Consider the following 26,570-nt stretch of genomic DNA (forward strand, 5'->3'; position numbering starts at 1 on the left):
ACAACAGGAACTACGAACCTGCAGCGTGCAAAAAGGAGACCTCAAACACAGTAAGATAAGCGAAATGAGAAGACAGAAAAACACACAACAGATGAAGGAGCAAGATAAAAACACACCAGACCTAACAGATGAAGAGGTAATAGCCAATCTACCTGAAAGAGAATTTAGAATAATGATGGTGAAGATGATGCAAAATCTTGGAAATAGAATAGACAATTTGCAAGAAACAGTTAACAGGGACCTAGAAGAAATAAAGAGGAAGCAAGAAACGATGAGCAACACAATAAATGAAATTAAAAATACTCTAGATGGGATCAATAGCAGAATAACTGAGGCAGAAGGACGGATAAGTGACCTGGAAGATAAAATAGTGGAAATAACTACTGCAGAGCAGAAGAAAGAAAAAAGAATGAAAAGAACTGAGGACAGTCTCAGAGACCTCTGGGACAACATTAAACGCACCAACATTCGAATTATAGGGGTCCCAGAAGAAGAAGAGAAAAAGAAAGGGACTGAGAAAATATTTGAAGAGATTATAGTTGAAAACTTCCCTAATATAGGAAAGGAAATAGTCAATCAAGTCCAGGAAGCACAGAGAGTTCCATACAGGATAAACCCAAAGAGAAACACGCCAAGACACATAATAATCAAACTGTCAAAAATTAAATACAAAGAAAACATATTAAAAGCAGCAAGGGAAAAACAACAAATAACACACAAGGGAATCCCCATAAGATTAACATCTGATCTTTCAGCAGAAACTCTACAAGCCAGAAGGGAGTGGCAGGACATATTTAAAGTGATGAAGGAAAAAAACCTACAACCAAGATTACTCTACCCAGCAAGGATCTCATTCAGATTTGATGGAGAAATTAAAACCTTTACAGACAAGCAAAAACTGAGAGAGTTCAGCACCACCAAACCAGCTCTACAACAAATCCTAAAGGAACTTCTCTAGGCAAGAAACACAAGAGAAGGAAAAGGCCTACAAGAACAACCCGAAACAATTAAGTAAATGGTAATAGGAACATACATGTCGATAATTACCTTAAATGTAAATGGATTAAATGCTCCCACCAAAAGACACAGACTGGCTGAATGGATACAAAAACAAGACCCATATATATGCTGTCTACAAGAGACCCACTTCAGACCTAGGGACACATACAGACTGAAAGTAAGGGGATGGAAAAAGATATTCCATGCAAATGGAAATCAGAAGAAAGCTGGAGTAGCAATTCTCATATCAGACAAAATAGACTTTAAAATAAAGACTATTACAAGAAACAAAGAAGGACACTACATAATGATCAAGGGATCGATCCATGAAGAAGATATAACAATTGTAAATATTTATGCACCCAACATAGGAGCACCTCAATACATAAGGCAAATACTAACAGCCTTAAAAGGGGAAATCGACAGTAACACAATTATAATGGGGGACTTTAACACCCCACTTTCACCAATGGACAGATCATCCAAAATGAAAATAAATAAGGAAACACAAGCTTTAAATGATACATTACACAAGATGGACTTAATTGATATTTATAGGACATTCCATCCAAAAACAACAGAATACACATTTTTCTCAAGTGCTCATGGAACATTCTCCAGGATTGATCATATATTGGGTCACAAATCTAGCCTTGGCAAATTTAAGAAAATTGAAATCGTATCAAGTATCTTTTCCGACCACAACGCTATGAGACTAGATATCAATTATAGGAAAAGATCTGTAAAAAATACAAACACATGGAGGCTAAACAATACACTACTTAATAACGAAGTGATCACTGAAGAAATCAAAGAGGAAATCAAAAAATACTTAGAAACAAATGACAATGGAGACACAACGACCCAAAACCTATGGGATACAGCAAAAGCAGTTCTAAGAGGCAAGTTTATAGCAATACAATCATACCTTAAGAAACAGGAAACATCTCGAATAAACAACCTAACTTTGCACTTAAAGCAATTAGAGAAAGAAGAACAAAAAACCCCCAAATTTAGCAGAAGGAAAGAAATCATAAAGATCAGATCAGAAATAAATGAAAAAGAAGTGAAGGAAACAATAGCAAAGATCAATAAAACTAAAAGCTGGTTCTTTGAGAAGATAAATAAAATTGATAAACCATTAGCCAGACTCATCAAGAATAAAAGGGAGAAGATTCAAATCAATAGAATTAGAAATGAAAAAGGAGATATAACAACTGACACTGTAGAAATACAAAAGATTATTAGAGATTACTACAAGCAACTGTATGCCAATAAAATGGACAACCTGGAAGAAATGGACAAATTCTTAGAAATGCACAACCTGCCGAGACTGAACCAGGAAGAAATAGAAAATATGAACAGACCAATCACAAGCACTGAAATTGAAACTGTGATTAAAAATCTTCCAGCAAACAAAAGCCCAGGACCAGATGGCTTCACAGGCGAATTCTATCAAACATTTAGAGAAGAGGTAACACCTATCCTTCTCAAACTCTTCCAACAGATAGCAGAGGGAGGAACACTCCCAAACTCATTCTATGAGGCCAACATTACCCTGATACCAAAACCAGACAAAGACGTCACAAAGAAAGAAAACTACAGGCCAATATCACTGATGAACATAGATGCAAAAATCCTCAACAAAATATTAGCAAACAGAATCCAACAGCACATTAAAAGGATCATACACCATGATCAAGTGGGGTTTATCCCAGGAATGCAAGGATTCTTCAATATACGCAAATCAATCAATGTGATACACCATATCAACAAACTGAAGGAGAAAAACCATATGATCATCTCAATAGATGCAGAGAAAGCTTTTGACAAAATTCAACACTCATTTATGATAAAAACCTTGCAGAAAGTAGGCATACAGGGAACTTTCCTCAACATAATAAAGGCCATATATGACAAACCCACAGCTAGCATCGTTCTCAATGGTGAAAAACTGAAACCATTTCCACTAAGATCAGGAACAAGACAAGGTTGCCCACTCTCACCACTCTTATTCAACATAGTTTTGGAAGTTCTAGCCACAGCAATCAGAGAAGAAAAAGAAATAAAAGGAATCCAAATAGGAAAAGAAGAAGTAAAGCTGTCACTGTTTGCAGATGACATGATACTATACATAGAGAATCCTAAGGATGCTACCAGAAAACTACTAGAGCTAATCAATGAATTTGGTAAAGTTGCAGGATACAAAATTAATGCACAGAAATCTCTGGCATTCTTATACACTAATGATGAAAAATCTGAGAGTAAAATTAAGAAAACACTCCCATTTACCATTGCAACAAAAAGAATAAAATATCTAGGAATAAACCTACCTAAGGAGACAAAAGACTTGTATGCAGAAAACTATAAGACACTGATGAAAGAAATTAAAGAGGATACAAATAGGTGGAGAAATATACCATGTTCTTGGATTGGAAGAATCAACATAGTGAAAATGACTATACTACCCAAAGCAATCTACCGATTCAATGCAATCCCTATCAAATTACCACTGGCATTTTTTACAGAACTAGAACAAAAAATTTCACAATTTGTATGGAAACACAAAAGACCCCGAATAGCCAAAGCAATCTTGAGAACGAGAAATGGAGCTGGAGGAATTAGGCTCCCTGACTTCAGACTCTACTACAAGGCTACAGTAATCAAGACAATATGGTACTGGCACAAAAACAGAAATATAGATCAATGGAACAGGATAGAGAGCCCAGAGATAAACCCACACACATATGGTCACCTTATCTTTGATAAAGGAGGGAAGGATATACAGTGGAGAAAAGACAGCCTCTTCAATAAGTGGTGCTGGGAAAACTGGACAGCTACATGTAAAAGTATGAAATTAGAACACTCCCTAACACCACACACAAAAATAAACTCAAAATGGGTTAAAGACCTAAATGTAAGGCCAGACACTATCAAACTCTTAGAGGAAAACATAGGCAGAACACTATACGACATAAATCACAGCAAGATCCTTTTTGACCCATCTCCTAGAGAAATGGAAATAAAAACACAAATAAACAAATGGGACCTAATGAAACTTAAAAGCTTTTGCACAGCAAAGGATACCATAAACAAGACCAAAAGACAACCCTCAGAATGGGAGAAAATATTTGCAAATGAAGCAACTGACAAAGGATTAATTTCCAAAATTTATAAGCAACTCATGCAGCTCAATAACAAAAAAACAAACAACCCAATCCAAAAATGGGCAGAAGAACTAAATAGACATTTCTCCAAAGAAGATATACAGATTGCTAACAAACACATGAAAGAATGCTCAACCTCATTAATCATTAGAGAAATGCAAATCAAAACTACAATGAGATATCATCTCACACCGGTCAGATTGGCCATCATCAAAAACTCTAGAAACAATAAATGCTGGAGAGGGTGTGGAGAAAAGGGAACCCTCTTGCACTGCTGGTGGGAATGTAAATTGATACAGCCGCTATGGAGAACAGTATGGAGGTTCCTTAAAAAACTACAAATAGAACTACCATACGACCCAGCAATCCCACTACTGGGCATATACCCTGAGAAAACCATAATTCAGAAAGACTCATGTACCAAAATGTTCATTGCAGCTCTATTTACAATAGCCAGGACATGGAAGCAACCTAAGTGTCCATCAACAGATGAATGGATAAAGAAGATGTGGCACATATATACAATGGAATATTACTCAGCCATAAAAAGAAATGAAACTGAGTTATTTATAATGAGGTGGATGGACCTGGAGTCTGTCATACAGAGTGAAGTAAGTCAGAAGGAGAAAAACAAATACCGTATGCTAACACATATATATGGACTCTAAGGGAAAAAAATGTCATGAAGAGATTAGTGGTAGGACGGGAATAAAACACAGACTTACTCGAGCATGGACTTGAGGATATGGGGAGGGGGAGGGGTGGGCTGTGACAAAGTGGGGGAGTGGCAGGGACATATATACACTATCAAATGTAAATTAGATAGCTGGTGGGAAGCTGCTGCATAGCACAGGGAGATCACCTCTGTGCTTTGTGACCGCCTGGGGGGGTGGGATAGGGAGGGTGGGAGAGAGGGTGATGCAAGAGGGAGGAGATGTGGGAGCATGTGTGTATGTATAACTGATTTAGTTTGTTGTAGAGGGAAAACTAACACACTATTGTAAAACAATTATACTCCAATAAAGATGTTAAAAAAAAAAAAAAAAATAGTTCATTGTATTGAAGTAGTCCACTATATTGAGGTGCCAGTTTTTAAATCCATTTTCCTGTTGATGGACATTTTCATTGTTTCCAGTTTGGGAAATAAATAAAGCTACTATAAACATGTGTATACAAGTCTTTGTATGGACAAATGCTTTCATTTCTCTCGGGTGAATAATGAGGAATGGAATACCTGGAAAGTATGGTGAGTGTTTATTTACCCTTTTATGAAACTGTCTGCTTTCCAAGGTTGTTGTATTATTATATTACATCCCCCCAGGCAGTGTATGAGAGTTTCAATATTTGGTATGGTCAGTCTTCTTGATTTTAGCCATAGTAACAAGTAACAGTATCTTGTTGTGGCTTCAATTTGCATTTCCCAAAGATTAACATTTTTGCATGTACTTGTGTGCCATATGTATATCTTCTTTAGTGAAATGTCTGTTCAAATCGTTTGCCTATTTTTAATCGGTTTATTTTCTTCGTGGTAAGTTTTGACTATTCTTTAAATATTCTGCATACAAGTCCTTCATCATACATCTAATATGCAAATTTTTTTTCTAGTCTCTAGCTTGTCTTTCATTCTCTTACCAGTGGATTTCAAAGAGCAAACTTTTAAATTTTGATGAGTCTATTTTATGAATTTATTGTTTCATGCATTGTGCTTTCAGTGTTGTATTTAAGAAATTTTTGCCTATTCCAAATTCACAAGGGATTTCTCTTGTTTTCCTCCAGAGATGTTGCAGTTTTACATCTTTTTAAGTTAAAAAGTTAGAGGATGAACACGATCTGATTTGAAGGCTTATTATAAAGATGTGGTCACATTAGTATAAAAAAACACAAGTGTATCAATGGAACAGAATAGGGAGACCAGAAATAGAGCCACACACATGTGAACAACTCATTCTCAACAAAGACTCAAAGGCAATCCGGTAGAGAAAAGATTAAAAAAAATAGTCTTGAACAAATTATGCTAGAGTACCTGGATTTGTCAAAATAATGAACTTCCATCCATGCCTCACACCATATATAAAAATTAGTTTGATGGTATTTTAATCATTGTAGTGGGTAGTATGTTAATCAGCTTAGCGTCCCTCAAAAATGTATGTGCACCTGGAACCTCAGAATGTAACCTTATTTGGAAATAAGATCTTTGCAGATGTAATTAGATAAGATGAGACCATACTGGAGCCCAACTCCAGTGATTGGTGTCTTTATAACAGAAAGGAGAGGAAGACACAGACACAACGACACCCAGGGAAGAAGGCCATCTAGTGATGGGGACAGAGACTGAAGTAATGACAAGCCGAGGAACATCAAAGATCACCAGTAGCCATCAGAAGCCAAGAAGAAACGAGGAAGGATTCTTTCCTAAAGCCTTCAGAGGGAATCAACACCTTATTTCAGACTTTTATCCTCCAGAACTGTGAGAAAATCAATTTCTATTGATTTTAAGCCACCAAGTTTGTGGTACTTTGTTATGGCAGCTTTGGGAAACAAATACAATCATATAATGTATGATTGGAAAGAATTATACGTCCATATTTAGTGTATATGAATATATAGAGTTAATTTCAAGGTCTAAGAAACATCCCTTTATAAACTGCTAAGGCTTTTTCATAAGTATTATAGCAACCTATGTGAGAAATACAACTATTCTTTTTACTCTGAAGATAAAAGTGAAAATTCAGAAGAGCTTAATATGAAAGCATACATTCAAGCGATACCTCAGAACTGACAAACTACCAGTTTAATCACCCCTAAATCTAATCCTTTAAATACTGTTATGGATAAACTGATCCCAGTTCACTGGAGCAGTAAGTTTCCTTGGGGCAAAGGAGAGAAAAAGGCAACGCAGCAGGGTCTTTAAGATCACTCTGCAGCCTAGCTGAGTGGCTGGAATCCCCTCTCCCTCATATACTGGCCATGAATACAAGTTACTTATCATCTCTGTGCCGCAGTTACACCATGTGTAAAATGGGGATAACAATAGCACCTGCCCTGTTGGCTGCTTATGAGTATTAAATAAGTTGCTATTCATAAAACTCTTAGAATAAGGTCTGGTCCATTGTGAATGCATAGTGGTTGCTCAGTAAACAAAAATATCTTCTCAGATTGTTCAAATTATTTATGGTTAACCTTGAAAGAAGCAGATAATTCCAGATCATATCTGGTAGTCAGCAGTTCTCAACAAAGACCAGTTCCCTTCACTCTCCTGCCAGGTAGAGAGTTGGGGATATGTGGAGCTGTTCTTCTGGTTCTCACACTGGGAGAGTCCAGAGACACTGGGGGAGGAGGGGTGCCAAGTGTTCTGCAGCGTATGGGACAGTCTCTCACAACACGGAACTGTCCTATTTGAAAATGCCAGTTATGCTCCATTTAAGAAATATTATTCTTAATATTATTCAATAAGTGTTCACTGAACGAATACACAGCTGCATGAGAATACAACTAGGTAAGGTATACTTCCACTTTATAAAAATAAATATAGCTTTTACTCCTCGAAAACCTGTAGTGTACTAGTACCAAAGAAACGGAGCGAAATTTTTAAGAAGAAAATTTGAACCTATTCCTTGCAGATTTGATCTATAAAACATTAGCACTGTCAACTCTAAATACCAAGGGAAGTCCCTTTCAGAGTGATGAAACAGGGTTGCTAGGGATAGCTAACAACACTGGACCACACTACAGTGGCAGTGTCACTTCTCTGCCCTCCCCATGACAGCCTTACGACTTCAGTCTTTCCACTTTGGAAGCTAACTGCCCATACCTCAAGGCAGCACAAGAGAGGACAACATCTACCATGTGTCAGCAGCCCGCTCCCAAGCCCTCCCCCAATTTCTTCTACCTGAGAATGGGAAAGGGAAAAGAATGACATCACATGACAAAACAGGAACTTTCGCCATCATTCTAATAGTTCTTTGCAACTACTTATAATTTAATTTTTAAAATGCAACAAGATTATTAAGTCTAGTTCTTAAAGTATCCTGAAAAAAGAATTTCATAAAAGCCAGTGTACTCTTCTAAAGAAATTAAGCTTTTTAAAAAAATTTCTCCAATCATTAATTTGACAAACATTTACTAAGTATCCATTCTGTGCAAAGGATTCAGTGATGTGTTAGACCAATTACTTTCCTCCACGGAGGAAATTTTGGTGAAATTTATAAGCAAACATGTTTTGTAACTTTTGTGTACTTATTATATTCTGCAGAAAAGGTGTAACTTAAAAATCCCAAGTTGTTAAAGGTAATCCAAAACAACAAAGCTAGCTAAACACACTTCAAATAAAACAGAATGATCTATGTTTCTCTGTGCCATATCATCTTTTTCTGTAGTGGATGTTTCTCACAGGGAGTTGCAACCATGGACGCTTGATAAATACATTATTAGAAGAGTTTTGATACGTCATAATAATAAATGTTCTTACCGCAAAGAGTGGTAAATCATGGGATAAAAATTTTGGTAGATTTACATCAATAATGGATCTAAGCAGAAGAATTTCTTCATTTTCATTTGGATATTTCAGCTGAAAGAAAATATGCTCATAATGATATTTGCAGCTATTAATGGCACCCCCTACGTGTTCACACACACACAAACACCAGGCCCCAGAGGCAATTTAAGCCCATGCAAAAGTGTTGTTCTTACTTATTTTCATTTAATTGGACTGTTATTAATTTTAGAAACTGATGATTATACTTGTTGAATTTTCTACCAGTTTATAATGAAAACCTAAGTTGAACTAACTACTTTCTCACAGATGCCCTGGGTAAAAATCTATTGGCCATGAATTCCATATAGTTTGGGAGCTGCCATTGCCTCTATATTGGGTAAGAGCTTGCTGGTCCTCTGCATTCAAGACCAGCAGTGGGTTGGTAAAGTGAAAATAATCATTAAAAATGGGCGATCATTTTTAAAAGATGCACTTACATTTAAAACATATAAACATTCACTCACTCTGCCCATATTTTGGTGCCAAGGCCTTTTTTCTGAGGGTAGAGTTCTGGACCATTTTTCTTGTCGGAAAAAAAACGCATCAATAATGAATCATCTGCTCTGTCCAGTTCTGTTGTGTTTTGTTTTTTTTTTAAAGATGATCATGCTCTTCAAAGATACTTGGGAGACAATCTAAGTGTAGCATCCTTAAGATTTTTTTTTTCCCAGTTTTATTCACCTTTCTTATTCATACCTAATTCAAAGTCATTTTTTAAGCATTTCATCTTTACTGAGTCTTTCTTCAACAATGAACTTAGTTTTCATAAAAACAAAACTCTTCTTTTCATGCTCATATACCATCAATTGCACTGACAATTAATTAAATGACATACGACAGTAATATGTCCGACTGGCTTCAGAAAGTTTTGGGAACAAGCCACCTGACTCTGGGTGAGGAACAGTTCATCTGATAGAAAGTGGGAGGGCAGAGCAGCGCGCTGCCTGCTGGCTGCATGCTTAGTACCAGCGTGCTTGAGTGTGAGCCCCAGGCAGAGTGGAGAGGGCTCGTTAACACACTAAGTCACTAAAGTAGAAGGTGCTTCAGAAAACTTATGTTAAATTCTAAAAAATCTGTGGTAAACTCAGAGTTTACTAAAAAAATCTGGTTGAATCCTCAACTTGTTGCTCATATCCATCCATAAGATGGTTCAATAATTCACACAAAAAAATCTGAACTCAGAAATATTTCTCCCAGCTTCTATACTTTATTCAACATCTTACTCCAAAGTTTCTCCTACCATCATGCATTTAGTTTTCCAGAACCCTCTTCTTTTTCTCTAGAATCTTTCTAATAAATCCCATGCTCCTACTTAACTGGCTTTAACCTTACAAAGTCAGTGATGCCTGGCCACCAAGGCTAGCTGTCTCTAAATTTCCAGGGCCTCCAAAGCCAAAGCTAGTCCTATTCATATGGACTTTGGATCAACCTAACCACATGAAGTGTCAGAAGTCTCTTTTGTTATTTGAGAGGCTATCGTCTTAAAGCAAATGTTTAAATTGCTTTTTGATATAATAGAAACAAACTTCAAAATATTCAAGCCAACACATTCAACAATTTTCAATTAGCTACTGACAAAGAATGATAGAATTCATTTGCTGCATCACTTTAATAGCTCAGTTCCATAGTCAAGATGTCAGTGATGACATACACTAGGACAGTGCATTTTCTTTCCCATTATCTGACCACGATGTAATCATGACATGCCAGGTTAATACAAATTGTTGCTTCTAGTTGCATTTGTTTATTACAAAAAAAAAAGAATGACTTGAAGTCATGTTAGGGTAACGTGAAACTGAATATCACCACTATATATCAGAATTCTTGGTAACGTTATTATAGAAGATTAAAATGCATGCCATTGTTTTTAATCACACAAGATATATTTCAAAATCTTTATCTTCTGCAGTCATGAACATGAAAATTTTATAAGCTCCAAAGCCACAGTTTGCATTTTGCTGTTAATTATAGCCTATCTTGCTTACTTTGATAAAGAACAAATGTACAGTTATATTTTATGCTTCTACAAAAGACGTTCAATGAAAAATTACCCAAGTCTTCAAACATTTTGATTTTTTATCAATATAGTTATGATTTATACCATCTTAAAATGCAAACATGATATTGCAAATCTATTACTGCTAGTCTACAGTTGGCTGCAACTGTGTAATTATATTAAGTAACAATGTCTAGGGGCTTCTGTATATGTTTCTTAATTATACATAGATTATTTCCTTTAAAGCTATTCAATATATATGTTCATATATAAAGCTTTCAAAGTATTTCTCAGCAGCAAGGAATTTTACTCCTCAGTAGTACCTAGTTTCATACAGTTAAAATTGTGGAATGGAACTCAAATCACTGATCATATGTCTAAGGTTTTACAAATCATAAAATGTCCTTTTTCACGTGTGCAAATAATTATGTTAGTACGATAACTGAACTTTTTTCCAGTTGATGAAACTAACCAGTTAGTGTAACTCTTGTGAAGACACATGGTCCTGAGATTTATAAACAGGAAATGAACGAGGAAGAAGGCACTTGAGTTTTCTACCTTTAGATTCCCAGCTGCGGTGAGCACTGACTTCACGGCTCTCATTCCATAGTCATAGTGATGTTGTGATGACAACTGCTCTGAACACAGGCGATATGTAGCCACAATCTTTACCGACAGTGGCCGAGCTGTGACAAAGCCACAGGAGTACAGGACTATTTCGGCAATCATGGCATAATCGGGCACCATCATTGCTACTGTCCGAAAGAGTGCCTATGGGAGGGGAGAAAAGGTGCTTTTTGAAAAAGACCATCATGAAGAGAAATCTACTCTTTCCTTCATAGCATGTTACAATGTTATAGCTTTTCTGCAATAATATTAAGTTACAGTAGCCAGATCATATGGATAAAAACACTTTAAAATGTGATTTCTCGTTATTGTTATATAATAAATAGATCATTAACTTTTTATATAAATATGTTTCCTTAAATTATGCTTTGAGAACGCTTCAAATTTCTTTCATACCTAGACCTTTGGTGAATTACTAATTTACTTAAGTATCCATTACGTTCTTTTTTTTTTTTTTTTTTTTTTTTTCAGTACGCAGGCCTCTCAGTGTTGTGGCCTCTCCCGTTGCGGAGCACAGGCTCAGGACGTGCAGGTTCAGCGGCCATGGCTCACGGGCCCAGCCGCTCCGCGGCATGTGGGATCTTCCCGGACCGGGGCACGAACCCGTGTCCCCTGCATCGGCAGGCGGATTCTCAACCACTGCGCCACCAGGGAAGCCCCAATTACGTTCTATTTTTTGTGGGAAGTAACATGCTATAGGGAAAAAGCAGACTCTGCCGGGATGCCCATGAGCCGGGCTTCTCATCTGGGCTGGTGAGAAAGTGCCTGGTGTTGGGAGACTGGGCTTCAAGTGAAGCTCTCTAGGCATCTAATTAATTAAATGATTTGGGTCTCATCAGGTAACCCCTAATAACAAGACTATGTTACATAAATGATGTAATTTGAGATTTTTTTTTTAACATTTTTGAGTCTGCAGTCACCATGTCAGTCTTTCACCAAGCATAATAAAGGGAAGAAACTGAAAATAAGTCCTGGATAATTATTACTAGAGATAAATCAATTTTCCAAATTCTAAAGATAATTTTTTCCTCATAGTATTTTAAATATTGTGGGACAAATAAATGTTGTGTGATGGAAAGTAAATAGAAAACTGAATAGATTTTAAAAGAATAAATAAGAAAATTTAAGTTTAAAATGTTAGTATGTGTCAGGATTTACTTCAATAGCTCATACATGAAAACATGGCTTTCTTGTGCTAAAGCAGGAGAACAACAGTGTTCTAGAAAAATGATAATCATATTCAGATAGTGAATAATAATTATAGTAAATGACAATTTACTATAATTCAGACAGTTCAGACAGTTTATAAATACCTGCTGGGAATTAGCTGAATTACCGAAAACACAAGGCAGATAGAAAATGAGGACATTTTGCTTAAGTGATCTGTTATGACACTAAAGTTGAGAATAAAAGATTTGCATCAAGCAAGATCCTTCCAATGTGTTACATTAATTACTAGCTAGAGGCCTCAGTACTGCTATTTTATCAATAAGGTTACCATTCAAGAAAGGCAAGAATAAAATGTTAAAAGTACATAGCATGAGCAAATAATTCGTAACAGAGAAGCTTAAGCAAGTTCTCTAAACCACTACGTATCTGGGAAAAAAGAATGCAAGAGAATTACTATACACATGGTACCTCTTTTAAAGGGTAGGTTCTCAACAACTTTTTTTTAATGAATAAAATAGAGAATGAATGAATTTACAAATGAGTTAGCTGGTCAATGGCTAGGTTAGAGTGATACAATCTTTCTACAATAGTACAAATTGCTACTAGCTTGGGATCAACATCCAGGTCTGTGTGTCCGGTCTCTGACACACCAGGTACCTTACAAATTCCTATTCACATTCTATTAGCACTATTAGCAAAGTGGTTGTGGAACACCATGAAACAGACATATCAGTGGCCAAGAGAACAAAAAATAAAGTATGGTACAGAAGTTTCAAGGAGTTATCATGGATTCTTACTTACCACAGAGAAAAGCATCCTCATCAAAATATTTTTTTAGGCCTAAACTGTTATGGTGGTAGACATTCTCATTCATTGATTCTCAAACAGAGCATGTGAAATACTGATATGATATGGTTTGGGATCTGTCAGGAATAATTTTTCAGTAATAGCAATAGGTTTAAGGGTAATTTAGTGCTTTAAAAAATTAATTTGGATTCTGGGTTAACCAACGGCATACTTTCTTGAGTGTAAAAAAAAAAGGGGGGGGGAGGGTATAGATCCAGGTAACCTGCCAGGGCTTGAATAAATTCCAGTACATGTAATCAATGTGAGTATTACCCTCCATGTTTACCTCAGCAGAAATAAATGATTGAGAATAGTTATTTTATTGCTGCTGTCCTATAGAGTGGATGAAGAAGGGTGGTACATAAGGAATTACATACACTTCCTAGAGTATGCTTCCAAAGGACTACATTTTGGGACAACATCAACAACAAAATCTCAAGCAATAACTTCTTATCATTTCTTCCTTTAAGGATTGGAAATAGATTTCATAAATGTGACCTGTTCAGGAATTAGCTAAGTATTAGTTGAGTGAAATGGAGGATTTAGGATCCAGTTCATTTTTTTTTCTCTGTACTAATAGGGTGTTTCATGCTACTTACTCTGCAGAAAGTTATGGATCATGTTACTGACTTTGTGACATCAAAAGATCTAGAATATGCCTATTTACCATACTACCCAAAGCAATCTACAGATTTAATGCGATCCCTACCAAATTACCCATGACATTTTTCACAGAACAAAAACAAATAATCCTAAAATTTATATGGAACCATAAAAGACCCAGAATTGCCAAAGCAATCCTGAGAAAAAGAGAACAAAGCTGGAGGTATAACCCTCCCAGCCTTCAGACAATACTACAAAGCTACAGTAATCAAATAGCATGGTATCGACACAAAAACAGACATAGGAATCAATGGAACAGAACAGAGAGTCTAGAAATAAACCCACATACCTACAGTCAATCTTTGACAAAGGAGGCAAGAATATACAATGGAGAAAAGACAGTCTCTTTAGCAAGTGTGTTGGAAAAGTTGGACAGCCACGTGTAGATCAATGACATTATAACACTGCCTTCATATCCTACACACACACACACACACACAAACAAAACCCTCAAAATGGCTTAAAAACTTTAATATAAGACAGGACACCATAAAACTCCTAGAAGAAAACATAGGCAAAACGTTCTCAGACATAAATCATAGCAGCATTTTCTTAGGTCGGTCTCCAAGGCGATAGAAACAAAGGCAAAAATAAACAAATGGGAATAAGCAAACTTATAAGCTTTTGTACAGGAAAGGAAACCATAAATAAGACGAAAAAACAACCCTCAGAATGGGAGAAGATATTTGCAAACAATGCAACCAATGAGGGCTTAATTTCCAAAATATACAAACAGCTCATACAACTCAATAACAAAAAAAGCAAAAAACCCAATCAAAAAATCGGCAGAAGACTTAAACATTTCTCCAAAGAAGACATACATATGGCCAACAGACACCTGAAAAGATGCTTAAGTTCGCTAATTATTAGAGAAATGCAAATCAAAACTACAATGAGGTACCCCCTCACACCAGTCAGAATGGTCATCATTAAAAAGTCTACAAATAATAAATGCTGGAGAGGGTGTGGAGTAAAGGGAACCCTCCTGCACTGTTGGTGGGAATGTAAATTGGTACAGACACTATGGAAAACAGTATGGAGGTTCCTCAAAAAACTAAAAAGAGAGTTATCATATCATCTGGCAATTCCATTCCTGGGCATTTATCTGAGAAAAAAAACCCAAAAGTTCTAATTCAAGAAGATACATGCACTCCAATGTTCACAGCAGCACTATTTACAATAGCCAAGACATGGAAGCTACCCAAGTGCCCGTCAACAGATGACTGGTTTAAGAAGATGTGGTGTATGTACATATACGCAATGGAATGTTACTTGGCCATAAAAAAAGAATGAAATAATGCCATCTGCAACAACATGGATGGACATAGAGATTATCACACTCAGTGAAGTAGGTCAGAAAGAGAAAGAAAAATATCATGATATAACTTATATGTGGAATCTAAAATGTGATACAAATGAACCTATCTACAAAACAGAAACAGACTTACAGACATAGAAAACAAACTTACATTTACCAAAGGGGAAAGGGGTGGGGGAGAGAAGAGGGATATATTAGGACTTTGGGATTAGTAGATACAAACTACTATATATAAAATAGATAAACAGGGCTTCCTTGGTGGCGCAGTGGTTGAGAATCCGCCTGCCGATGCAGGGGACACGGGTTCGTGCCCCAGTCCGGGAAGATCCCACATGCCGCAGAGCGGCTGGGCCCGTGAGCCATGGCTGCTGAGCCTGTGCGTCCGGAGCCTGCGCTCCGCAATGGGAGAGGCCACAGCAGTGAGAGGCCCGCGTACCACAAAAAAAAAAAAAAAAAAAAAAAAAAAAAAGATAAACAACAAGGTTCTACTGTATAGCACAGGGAACTATATTTAATATCCTGTAATAAACCATAATGAAAAAGAATATGAAAAAGATATATAAATACATACATACATATACATATATATAAATGGAATCACTCTGCTATACACCAGAAAGTAACACAACATTGTAAATCAGCTATACTTCAATTTAAAAAAGAGAATAAGCCTATTTTACCATTGCTTCTAACATTTAACTATTCTGAAATGATTATTGATTCTTCGGAATAGTTTTAATATTAAATACAGCTTCTCTAAAGTGGAGATGTGTTTAAGAAATTGCTCTACTATGCAGGTTTTATCTAGATGTACAAGATGTCAAAACTTGAGTCTTTCTGCATGACATGATATATATCAGTTACCGAAGTATGCGTGATCTGCCCAATAATTTACAAAGGAAATATACACAATTCTTGAACCTTCCCATTTACTTGTAGATCATAAAGCATTTGAGAGAAAAAGGAAGGAGGGAGGATTTTTGAAAAGACTTCCATCGAAGGGAGGTTTTCTTATGCTGTGAGTCTCCATAAGCCCCCCCTCCTCACTCCCAAGTTCAGTAAGAGCTTGATGGGTATCGCCCTATTGCAGGGGAATATAGATTGGTGCCTGACTCATGCCCAAGAAAGCAAAAGTAGCCTGTGGCAGCAAGATCACAGTGGCCTTCACTCCCACAGTCTGTTGGGACAGAAGATGCATGAGATATACACGATAAGGGAGAGAGAGAGCCAAGTTGGGGCCATTTTAAGTCCTCCCCAAGATTCCCTCTGGCAAAGTGAGAGCTCTCCAACAGCAAAATCTACGTGGAATCATCCACCAGCGATCCACCCAGAGTGGAGGGAAAGACAACTGGAGAAACAGATTCCATCACTCAAAGTCTCAGGAGTTCCAAGCGGAGAGACCTAACAGGAGTCCCTGAAGAACCCATGGACACGTGCAGAATAGAAAGATGCAGCTGTAAACCTCTGCCAGCTCCAGGGGCTGGACCCAGATGGTCTTATCTGAACTGTATGTATGTTCGGTGGCTCACTGCTAGCTTAAAGGATGATCATGAATTTGTCAGGCAGGACAGTTGTGGTTTAGCAGAGCACTCAAGAGAGGGTAAACAGCATGTGCAAAAGCATGGGACCTTCAGAGGCTAGTGAGGCCTGTGTGACAGGGAGATGCAGGGAGCTGGTGCTACAGATGCAACTGGGTCTAATGCCAAAGCTCTTGCAGATCAGGCCAAGAAATTTGACATTTTTTCCTGTGGGCAAAAGGAGCCCGGTGGTTTTTTAAGTCTGGAAATTATACGATTAGATTTCTTCTGACAACACAGATAGCATTACAATGGGGAATTCATTATAATGAATTTCAGTAGGGACTCTTGGTGACAGGTGAGCTGCTGCAATAAGACATGCAACAGAAGACCGAAGAGGGCTGGGAGCAAGGCGTGGCCGTGGGGCTGGGCGGTAGCAGCAGACGTAATAAGACTTTTATTAAATAGGATTGCTGGCTTTGGTAACCGGCTGAATCACTGCGTGAAGAAGAGGGAAGTTTCGAGGCTGACTCTGAAGACTGATAATACTCTCTGGGCCTCAGCAGGCTTTTAAAAAATAGTATATCTATCTATCTGTCTATCTATCTATTTTTCATTTCAGACTAAGACATTTTTTTTCAAAATTGTTAGGTATTTCCATATGTACTTGGAAACAGATATTCTATAGCAGCTCTAACCAAGAAGTCTGCACAAAAGGAACAACGAAAACAACAAAAAGCTATCAGAATTTGAGAGCAGTTTTTGGTCTAAAATAGAAGGAAAATACTTCAAGAACCACAAGGTGAATATTTTGACATTGTTTTAACACGCACAATAAATAAAACAAGGAAAAGTCTGCATGGGGCATTAAGAGACACAACCAATACTGGTCCCAGCTTTTTATGATTAGCTACTCACAGATGTTTGCCTTTACAAATATTTATGTGTTCAGATTGATCCTACTGAATAAAAGGAAAACATGAGTGAATAAAAGTACTGCTACATAAAGAACTTTCCAAATGTGTATCCCAATAAAAAGTTGCAAAATGCTTCTTAGATGAAGGAGGATTTACCAGTTTCTATTTTTAAGTCTCACCATCCTTCACAAAGGCAAAGTACGAAAACATCACGTCTAACATATAAAAATGTACTGAATAAAAATACCACAAAAATACTTGGCAGCAGTGAGTCCAATCAAAAGTGTTTTCAATGGAAAAGTACCTCAACTAGTCTCAGAAGCTGTCGTTCTAAAAATATGGATAGTGGAAGGAATGCAGGATTTAGAGTCAGAAAACTTGGTTTTGGATCCGCAATTACCACTGCATTATTCTTCAACATTTTCTCTCTATGTGCCAGCCATAAACATGCAATTCACCAGAAAAGAATATAAAATGTCTAACAAAGATATGGCGAAAATGTCATATTTCACTAATAATCAAAGAAGTTTGTTTTTTAAATGAAGATTCTAGTCTATTCAATTAGAAAACTGTTTTGTTCTTACAAAAAACTATTGCTGGGTATTAAGGAGAATTGAGAATTGATATGAGATATAAATTGTTTCAACCTCTGTTGGAAGGCAATTTAGCAACACAGCTCTTGGTCTTATGACTCTCCTAAGGAAGTATCTTAAAATACAGAAAAGCTTTAAGTAAAAATTGCTCATTGCAATATTTCTATAATGAAGGAAAACTAAATGCAAACTAAATGTCAAACAGTAAGCACTGGGCTTCCCTGGTGGCGCAGTGGTTGAGAGTCCGCCTGCCGATGCAGGGGACGCGAGTTCGTGCCCCGGTCGGGAAGATCCCACGTGCCGCGGAGCGGCTGGGCCCGTGAGCCATGGCCGCTGAGCCTGCGCGTCCGGAGCCTGCGCTCCGCAACGGAGAGGCCACAGCAGTGAGAGGCCCGCGTACCGCAAAAAAGAAAAAAAAAAAAAAAACAAAACAGTAAGCACTGTTCAATAAATTTATTTACAGTTTGAATTATGTTCATAAAGATAGGAAATGCTCATATTATAATATTAACTTGAAAAAAACCTCAGTATTCACAATTTTCTGATTTCAGCGTTTAAAATTGAGGAATACAATATAGTAAGCAGTAGAATGGGTACCTTTTTCAATATTTCCTATGTTTTCTAATTGGTATAATTATGACTAATTTTAAAATAGAAGTTTTAGAAATTGCATATTTATTTTTTGAAAGTACTCAAAGCTTTAAAATTATTTTCTAAAACAGTTGTCTAAAATATAACATCTAAAAGCAAAAATTTTACATAAAATTCAAGAACAGCATGTGCTTTCTTTTTATATATTAACTGTGTTAATCACAGAAAGGAAATCGATGATATAATTGCCTTTTCTGTACCTTCAGATTATCCGGAAGTTCTGATCGCCCAGCATATCCAGGGTTCATTGTTATAAAGACAGCGCACGTGGGGTCAAGTTTTAGTTCAGTTCCTTCAAACACTAGTAAATCCACACCTGCATTAATACCTGTGAGTAATCAATAATGAAATGACTTAGCAATTCCACATATAAATGGGACTCGTGCCATTCATTACCTCCTGTATTTCTACTGTTTTCAAACAATGCAGAGATAAACTAGTCCATTACCTCTTTGGAGAGTAAGAATTTGTTGAGCAACCACAGACAGTACTTCCAAATCAATTCTGTTAAACTCATCAAAGCAAGCCCAGGCTCCACAAGATAACAGCCCCTGGGAGAAAAGATCAATGAAATTTTTCAATTTTATCTGATTGAATATTACATTGAAATGTTGTATTTTCACCTCATCTTTTCGCGGATTTAATATCCTATCAAGGAAATTGCTTATTCACCTTTATCCTTAAAGTTTTCAAGATGGCTTATCCTTTTATTACCAATTCATTATTCTGCATGAATAAAGAGTTCAATCAACTGGAAAATTTTCCAATTGATTTTTTTTTTTTTTTTTTTACTTTCTGTGTATATCTTTTGACATTTAGATGTATATCTATAATTTCGTAGCCTTTCTTACTTTTTATTTACAAGCTGATTTTATTTGCTTTTCCTTTATGGACTCCATAGAATGGATTGTAATAATCCTTTAAATAAGATGACTTCTGGGCTTCCCTGGTGGCGCAGTGGTTGAGAGTCCGCCTGCCGATGCAGGGGTCACGGGTTCGTGCCCTGGTCCGGGAAGATCCCACATGCTGCGGAGCAGCTGGGCCCGTGAGCCATGGCTGCTGAGCCTGCGCGTCCGGAGCCTGTGCTCCGCAACGGGAGAGGCCACAGCAGTGAGAGGCCCGCATACCGCAAAAAAAAAAAAAAAAAAAAAAAAAAAAAAAGATGACTTCTGTTGCCAATGAAACTACTCTCTAGCCTGAGCACCTTACTGACCGACTCACACCGTTTGAGGCACTAGCTTGCAGTTCTAACTCACAGATACCTCATAAGTAGGTGCCATTTGGTCATAAGGAAAAACTGGAAAATCAAGCTTGAGTAGCTGAGTCCAAATGCGGACTAACTTTAAAAAAATCAATGCCAAAATATTCATTGAATGTACATTCTATAGATTGCATATGTATGTATGTGTGTTTCACTGAGTACCTAGTATATGCCAGGAATGATGCATGGCACTTTGTATATATCTTTTACGCAAGGAAACTAAGGCTTTATCACATAAGATGTTAAGTATCAATAATTAGTACAATGCCATACATCTAATAGTGGCTGACCTCAGATTTGTGTACAGCTCAATCTACTGAAACACACTGGATTAAACATGAATGGCATGCAATCAAAGAGTAGTACATTTTCATTATTTAGAGAAGACTATGACTTAGAAATCTAATACACGATAAAATAAAAGGATTAGAAATCACAGAACAGAATGCTTATGAAGTCACATGTTCAGTTATACAGATTGTGAGGTTCTTAATAGTAAGACCTATGTCTTTTTTATTTTGTACCTCCATTATTCAGCATGATACTAACACAAAGTGTCCATATGATCAGTACTTACCAATAATCAAATTTAATATTATAAGTATATGAATCTATATCAAAGAATTAAGAATATCATTATATAGATTTGAAAACTTAGCACGTTTAGGAATATAGTGGCTATTCAAACTACACATAGAATCTTTTAGATTTGCTGTTTATTTCTTTAATCATTACAACAAGGTTGTATATCATGACAGAGGATGATTAAAATAGTTATGGTCACTCAAATGTTTTCTTCATACGTTATTCATTATAATGTTTTCTTTTCTTTTATTCTAATTGTTTCAGCATCACAAATGTAGAGACTTTTTATGCTCCAAATCTATTATAAAATGACTAGGTCATACTTCAGGGAGGAATAGTTTACTGTATGGGGTAGGGTTGTTATATTCCTTTTTGTTAGTTTGTGTATTTTTTTTTAATGTTAACTTTTTCTGGAGATACTTTTGAAAAGGATTACAGAATCTTTAAAATGTACTTTGAAAAGTATCGAAAAATAGAAATCAAATAAACAAATAAGTAGAACCACACAGATAATTTTGTGTTCAATTGTACTACCTAATATTTTAAGGAATAACAGGCTGTAGCAACAAAGCACTAAAATGACCAGATGTTCATAGGTTACACCGATGAACTTAGGGACTTTATACTTTTAACTCTCCTTTTTGCAATCTTACAGACTCCTAAGAGTGGGAATCTGACTCAGAATAAGAAAAAACAAACGAAGGATTTCAAGTTCACCAAAAAGATTAAGAAAAAAACAAAAGAAAGATTTCAGGTTCACTAAAAAGATTAATTAGAATGTGTCTATAAAGTAAATCATTGAACTTGTTAATAATTAATGAACTTGTTAATATTAACTTGTTAATAACAAGATCTACCGGACAAAGAAGTCTTTAGATACCACAATTTTTACATGATGCAGTGGTTCTCAAACTTTTAGCTGTCCAGTATACTGGAGGGACGCCACTCATTCATTTCTATCAGTAATACTGACCCATTATAGCAAGGACTGGAGGTAGAGCTCCTTCTCAAATAAGCTTTTGATATAACCCTACTTCTCACGAGAATTACTGAGATAATACTTTAATTTTAACTTTGCTTAAACTACAGTAAATCTTTTACTTGCATCAAATTATGTTTCCTTATAAATAGCCTTTCTGAGAAGTTATCATATCGCAAATGACGAGTCAACTCAAACCTTAAAGAATTTTCCTAAAGCCAGATAATCCAACCCATCAGAACAGTTGAAAACAACACATTGTTTGGCTATAGCTTTGGCTAAATCTTTTGTAGTTTCAGTCTTTCCAGTTCCAGCTGGCCCCTCAGGTGCTCCTCCAAGGTGCAGATGAAGGGCTCCAAATAAGGTTCTGAAATATAATAAACAATCTTTGTTGAATAATGTGATTTTTATATACATTCTGAAAAGAGGAAAATTTTAAGCTGAGAGCCAAATTTTCCACTTCCTCATCAATAATTCCTTCCTTCCTACTAGTCTATGAAAATCTTTGGGCATTACTTTTGTCTGTTATTATGTTTTACTTCTGAATAGCTGTATATATGACATAAGCAGAACAAATTCACTCTTGAAATTCAGTGCTGACTTCTGGTCAATACGGAGAATTCAGCTGACCCTGAGTCACCCATTCCTCCTACTGCAAGCATATGGAAATGCTACATAAAAGAAAAATATAACAACTTTTGAAATATATAGCCATTTTTGAACGAATGAAAAGGAAATTATCAATCGAGAGGGAATGCATAGCTGGAAAAGTAATTAGGTGCTAAAGCTGTAGAGGTGCACATTGGTTTGGAATTAGCATATAAACACAAGTGTATTTATACCCACATAAAAAATAAATCCTTAGAACTGAGCAAGCTGAGGAGCTGGAATGGATTCACTATTTAAAGCTAGAAGACTTGAAAGGCTGCTTTGTGTGTAAATGGGAACTAAAATTACTCCAGCAACCTACTCAAGAGACAAAGAAGAGTCAACTAAGGAAGAGACAGGAAGCTTATCCTTCATACAGTGCCCAACGAGAAACCTACATTTCACGGAGGGTGGGATCCAGTTTCCATTACTGATGGGCACATGAACCCAAAATGAGAAATTAACATTAAAATTTTGTTCTGAAAACCCTAGAGCCCTCCACAGAGATAAATGTAAAACTGCTCCACATGGACACCTCCACAGCTGAGAAAATGTAAGACTACATGGGGAAACAACCCCTACTAAATTTAGCTCACAGCTAAAACTGGAAAGAGAGATCAGAATTAAGAATCAGACTTGCAGTGACAAAGGCAGTTGGACAATGGTCTGGGAGGGTTACTGCACATATGGCACTCTGCCTTCTTTGGTATCCTAGTGATTTTTTTAAAATAAGATTTTAAATAAAAAGCAATACACACCAGAAAATTGTGGGGAAAAACCGAAGCCAATTTCATAAGAGGGGCAACTTGGAATCTAGCAATGAAAAATACAATCACTGAACTTTTGAAAACTCAGTGAACAGAATAAATAGCAGAGAAAACCTAACAGAATTATGCACTAGAAGATAAATATGAGGAAATCACCCAGGGAGAGAGGTCAACTATAAGAAAAGTTAAAGACATAGAAGAAAGAAGGAAGAGAATGGGGGAACAGGCAAAATAAAAAAAACAATGGCTAAGAATTTGCCAGAATTAAAGATATTAATTGAAAAAGTCCCAAGTAGGATAAATAAAAACTCATCCACATCTAGTAACATCCAGTGAACATCAACAATAAAGAGAAAACCTTAGAAACTACAATGGAGAAAATTACCTATAAAGGAATAATAATTAGAATAACAATACTCAGCAGGAGCGATGAATGCCAGTAGAATAATATCTTTGGAGAGCTGAGGGAAAATTACTGTTCATCTACAGTTTTACACCTAGCTAATCTATTATTTAATAATCTAGTGAAGACTAAAAGAAAAAAAAGAGAAGAAGAAGAAGAGAAAGAGGCAATTTTAGATAAATACTGGTATAGCTCACTACTTGCAGAGCCTCACTTGAACGATTACTAAAAGCTATTGCCTAGTAAGGAGAAAAATTAAACCAGAAATCAGACAAAGAAAGAAGCAATGGCAAGTAAAGACAATGATAAAATTCTTGGTAAACCTACATAAATATTAGTTGTAAAAAAATGTGTAACAGTATATAAACACAGATCGTTCTGTGTTAGAATTTTGACTAAAACCCCAAGCTGAGAGCTTTAAAATATTTAAAGTCAAGAGAATGCCTGCAGCTTCTCCTGATGGCAGAGTAGGAGAAAACAGGGACGGTAAGAAAGATCCATTCTTACTGATGGTAAAACAAATGTGTGTATCATCTGGCCAGATCTAGATCCCACTGGAAGGGAACCAGATTTGAGTCAAGCTGAATGGGACCCTGTGCAGGAGGCCCATGTAGAATCAGAGGAGACCCGGGAAGAGGGTCAGTGTGTGGTGGACCTCAGCAGAGGCTGAAACAGAAGTCACCAGCAGCCAGTCAGAGAAGGCATTTTCCGCAGGTGGGAGAAGCAGGTGACTGCAGGCTCCCAAAGAACCCACATAAACATCCCCTGGGAGATCTGGTACATCTAGACTTGTGCCATCAAGGAAGGCACTAAACAGCCAAGACATAGTTGTCACCCAAGACACCTGTCACCTATAAACCTACCTCTCCCTTTCCTTCTCCTCTCCTCCATCAACCCCCAACACTAGAGGAGCTAAAAGATGAGCTATTGAGGGATGAATGCAAAGGACAGGGACAAAAATGACAAAAGACTGACCACATTTATCTTCCCAAATGCAGGCCATGAGCTTGAGTCAAGCTTGAGCTAGAGGGGAAGGGATGTTTTAAACTGGATGAAAAATAGTAACTTTCATTTTAGACCTAAATGGACTTTTAGTACATGAAAATAATAACACTTTTCATTAACATATTAAAGTTGCCAGAAAGAGTAGGGAATCTACCCTAGATTTTATCCAGAAGTGGGGAAAATATTTGATAGAGCAAGTTGAAAAGAAAGGTGATAAAAAAGAACAAAATTGCTTTCTGCTTGCATCCTGAGACTGGGTTCATCAATAAACTAGTTACAATTGGGAGAAAATGAAAAAACAAAGTTTAATTTAGTATTTGACAATAATTTGGAATATGGGAGATGGGACCTTGGAGTTAAAAATAAAGGTCTTTTATTATTCAGAAGGACAATAAAAAACAATGTACATGTAAATACCTATGAGATATCTGATGGAGCTATCCAGCAGGCATGTGTGTGGAGAAACAACAGGAGAGAGACCATGGCTGGCGGTACATACAGGTTTGGGGATCTTCAGGATGTAGGCTGTTAAAGCCTAAGAATGGATGAGGACATTCAGGAAACCATGAAGCATGAGACAAAACAATACATGAAAACAGAATTCTAGAAAATTCCTTGTTTCAGGGGAGGAAAGAGGATGTGTCAAATGATCCAAAAGGAAGAGTCAGAAGTTTCAAGAAAGGAGTAATGAACAAAGTAAAAAAAATAACAGAAACGCCTGATAATACTTAGAGCTCTAGAGCTGAGAGGAAGAGGCCAGCAGAGAAAGAAATTGAAGGTCAAGTTGAGACAAGAATTAAGGGTCTAGGCAAAGATAACAGATACTTTTGGTGCTTAGAAAACTGAGTGATTTAGGAGTGAAAATTGTTCCAATTAGATCTTAAAAATAATGAGTTTACCTGTAACACCTGTCAGTGAGTGGAGTAATAACCAGCCTAGGAGAATTACCCAGATATTCATATCCATATCGTAAACCAGCATTGATCATCTTTGTTTCTAAATGATTTTCCTAGTACAAATCAGATAAAATGAAGTTAGCTTAAATAACAAAAATTTAAATAATATGAAACCTCAAGCTCTTAAATAATAGCCATGTTGTAAACAACATCTTTAAATTTCACTTTTCAGGCATCATTTAATTCAGTAGAAGAATTCACTATCTAATTTCCTTGGATAAGTAATTGAAGTCACTGGCTTCAATCTTCCCCATAGAACAACTTTGGAAAATGTATTTATTCTTTACCTCTCTTATATATTTTTTTAAATTTGCTAACACTATTTTATTAAGGTATAATTGACATACAACATTATATTAGTTTTAGGATACAACATAATGATTCCATATTTATATTTATTGCAAAATGATCACCATAAGTCAACACCCATCACCATACATAGTTAGAATATTTTTCTTGTGAGGAGAACTTTTAAGACCTACTTTTAGCAGCTTTCAAGCATGCAATACAGTATTATTAACCACAGTTGCCATGCTGTATATTACATCCCCATGAATTACTTATTTTATGACTGGAAGTTTGGACCTTTTGACTCCTTTCACCCATTTCTCTCACCTTCTCTACCCCCACCCCCAGGCAACCCCCAATCTGTTCTCTGTATCTATCAGCTTGTTTTTTATTTTTATTTTATTTTATTTTGTTTTTTAGATTCCACATATAAGTGAGATCACATGGTATTTGTCTTTCTCTGACTTATTTCACTTAGTATAATGCCTTCCAGGTCCATTCATGCTGCTGTAAATGTCAATATTTCATTTTTTATGGCTGAGTAGTATTCTATTACATATATATATATATACTACCAAAGCAATCTACAGACTTAATGCAATTTCTATCAAAATTCCAATGGCACTTTTCACAAAAATAGAACACACAATCCTAATATATTTTTATGGAAACAGACCCCA

General features: G+C 36.4%; 1 protein-coding gene across 1 annotated transcript in view; it reads right to left on the reverse strand.

Moving 5' to 3' along the window:
- Positions 1-26,570, reverse strand: part of DNAH7 (dynein axonemal heavy chain 7) — a 230,209-nt gene that overhangs the window by 130,495 nt on the left and 73,144 nt on the right. Inside the window, exons 23-28 of the mRNA XM_067023255.1 lie at positions 25,546-25,655; positions 22,022-22,190; positions 19,447-19,549; positions 19,199-19,326; positions 11,255-11,467; positions 8,635-8,733 (exon numbers count right to left, since the gene is read on the reverse strand). Of these exons, the coding sequence (XP_066879356.1) occupies positions 8,635-8,733; positions 11,255-11,467; positions 19,199-19,326; positions 19,447-19,549; positions 22,022-22,190; positions 25,546-25,655 (822 nt within the window). The remainder of the gene's footprint in view (positions 1-8,634; positions 8,734-11,254; positions 11,468-19,198; positions 19,327-19,446; positions 19,550-22,021; positions 22,191-25,545; positions 25,656-26,570) is intronic.

Source organism: Kogia breviceps, chromosome 2, assembly GCF_026419965.1.
Source record: "Kogia breviceps isolate mKogBre1 chromosome 2, mKogBre1 haplotype 1, whole genome shotgun sequence".
In the NCBI taxonomy this organism is placed as follows: domain Eukaryota; kingdom Metazoa; phylum Chordata; class Mammalia; order Artiodactyla; family Physeteridae; genus Kogia; species Kogia breviceps.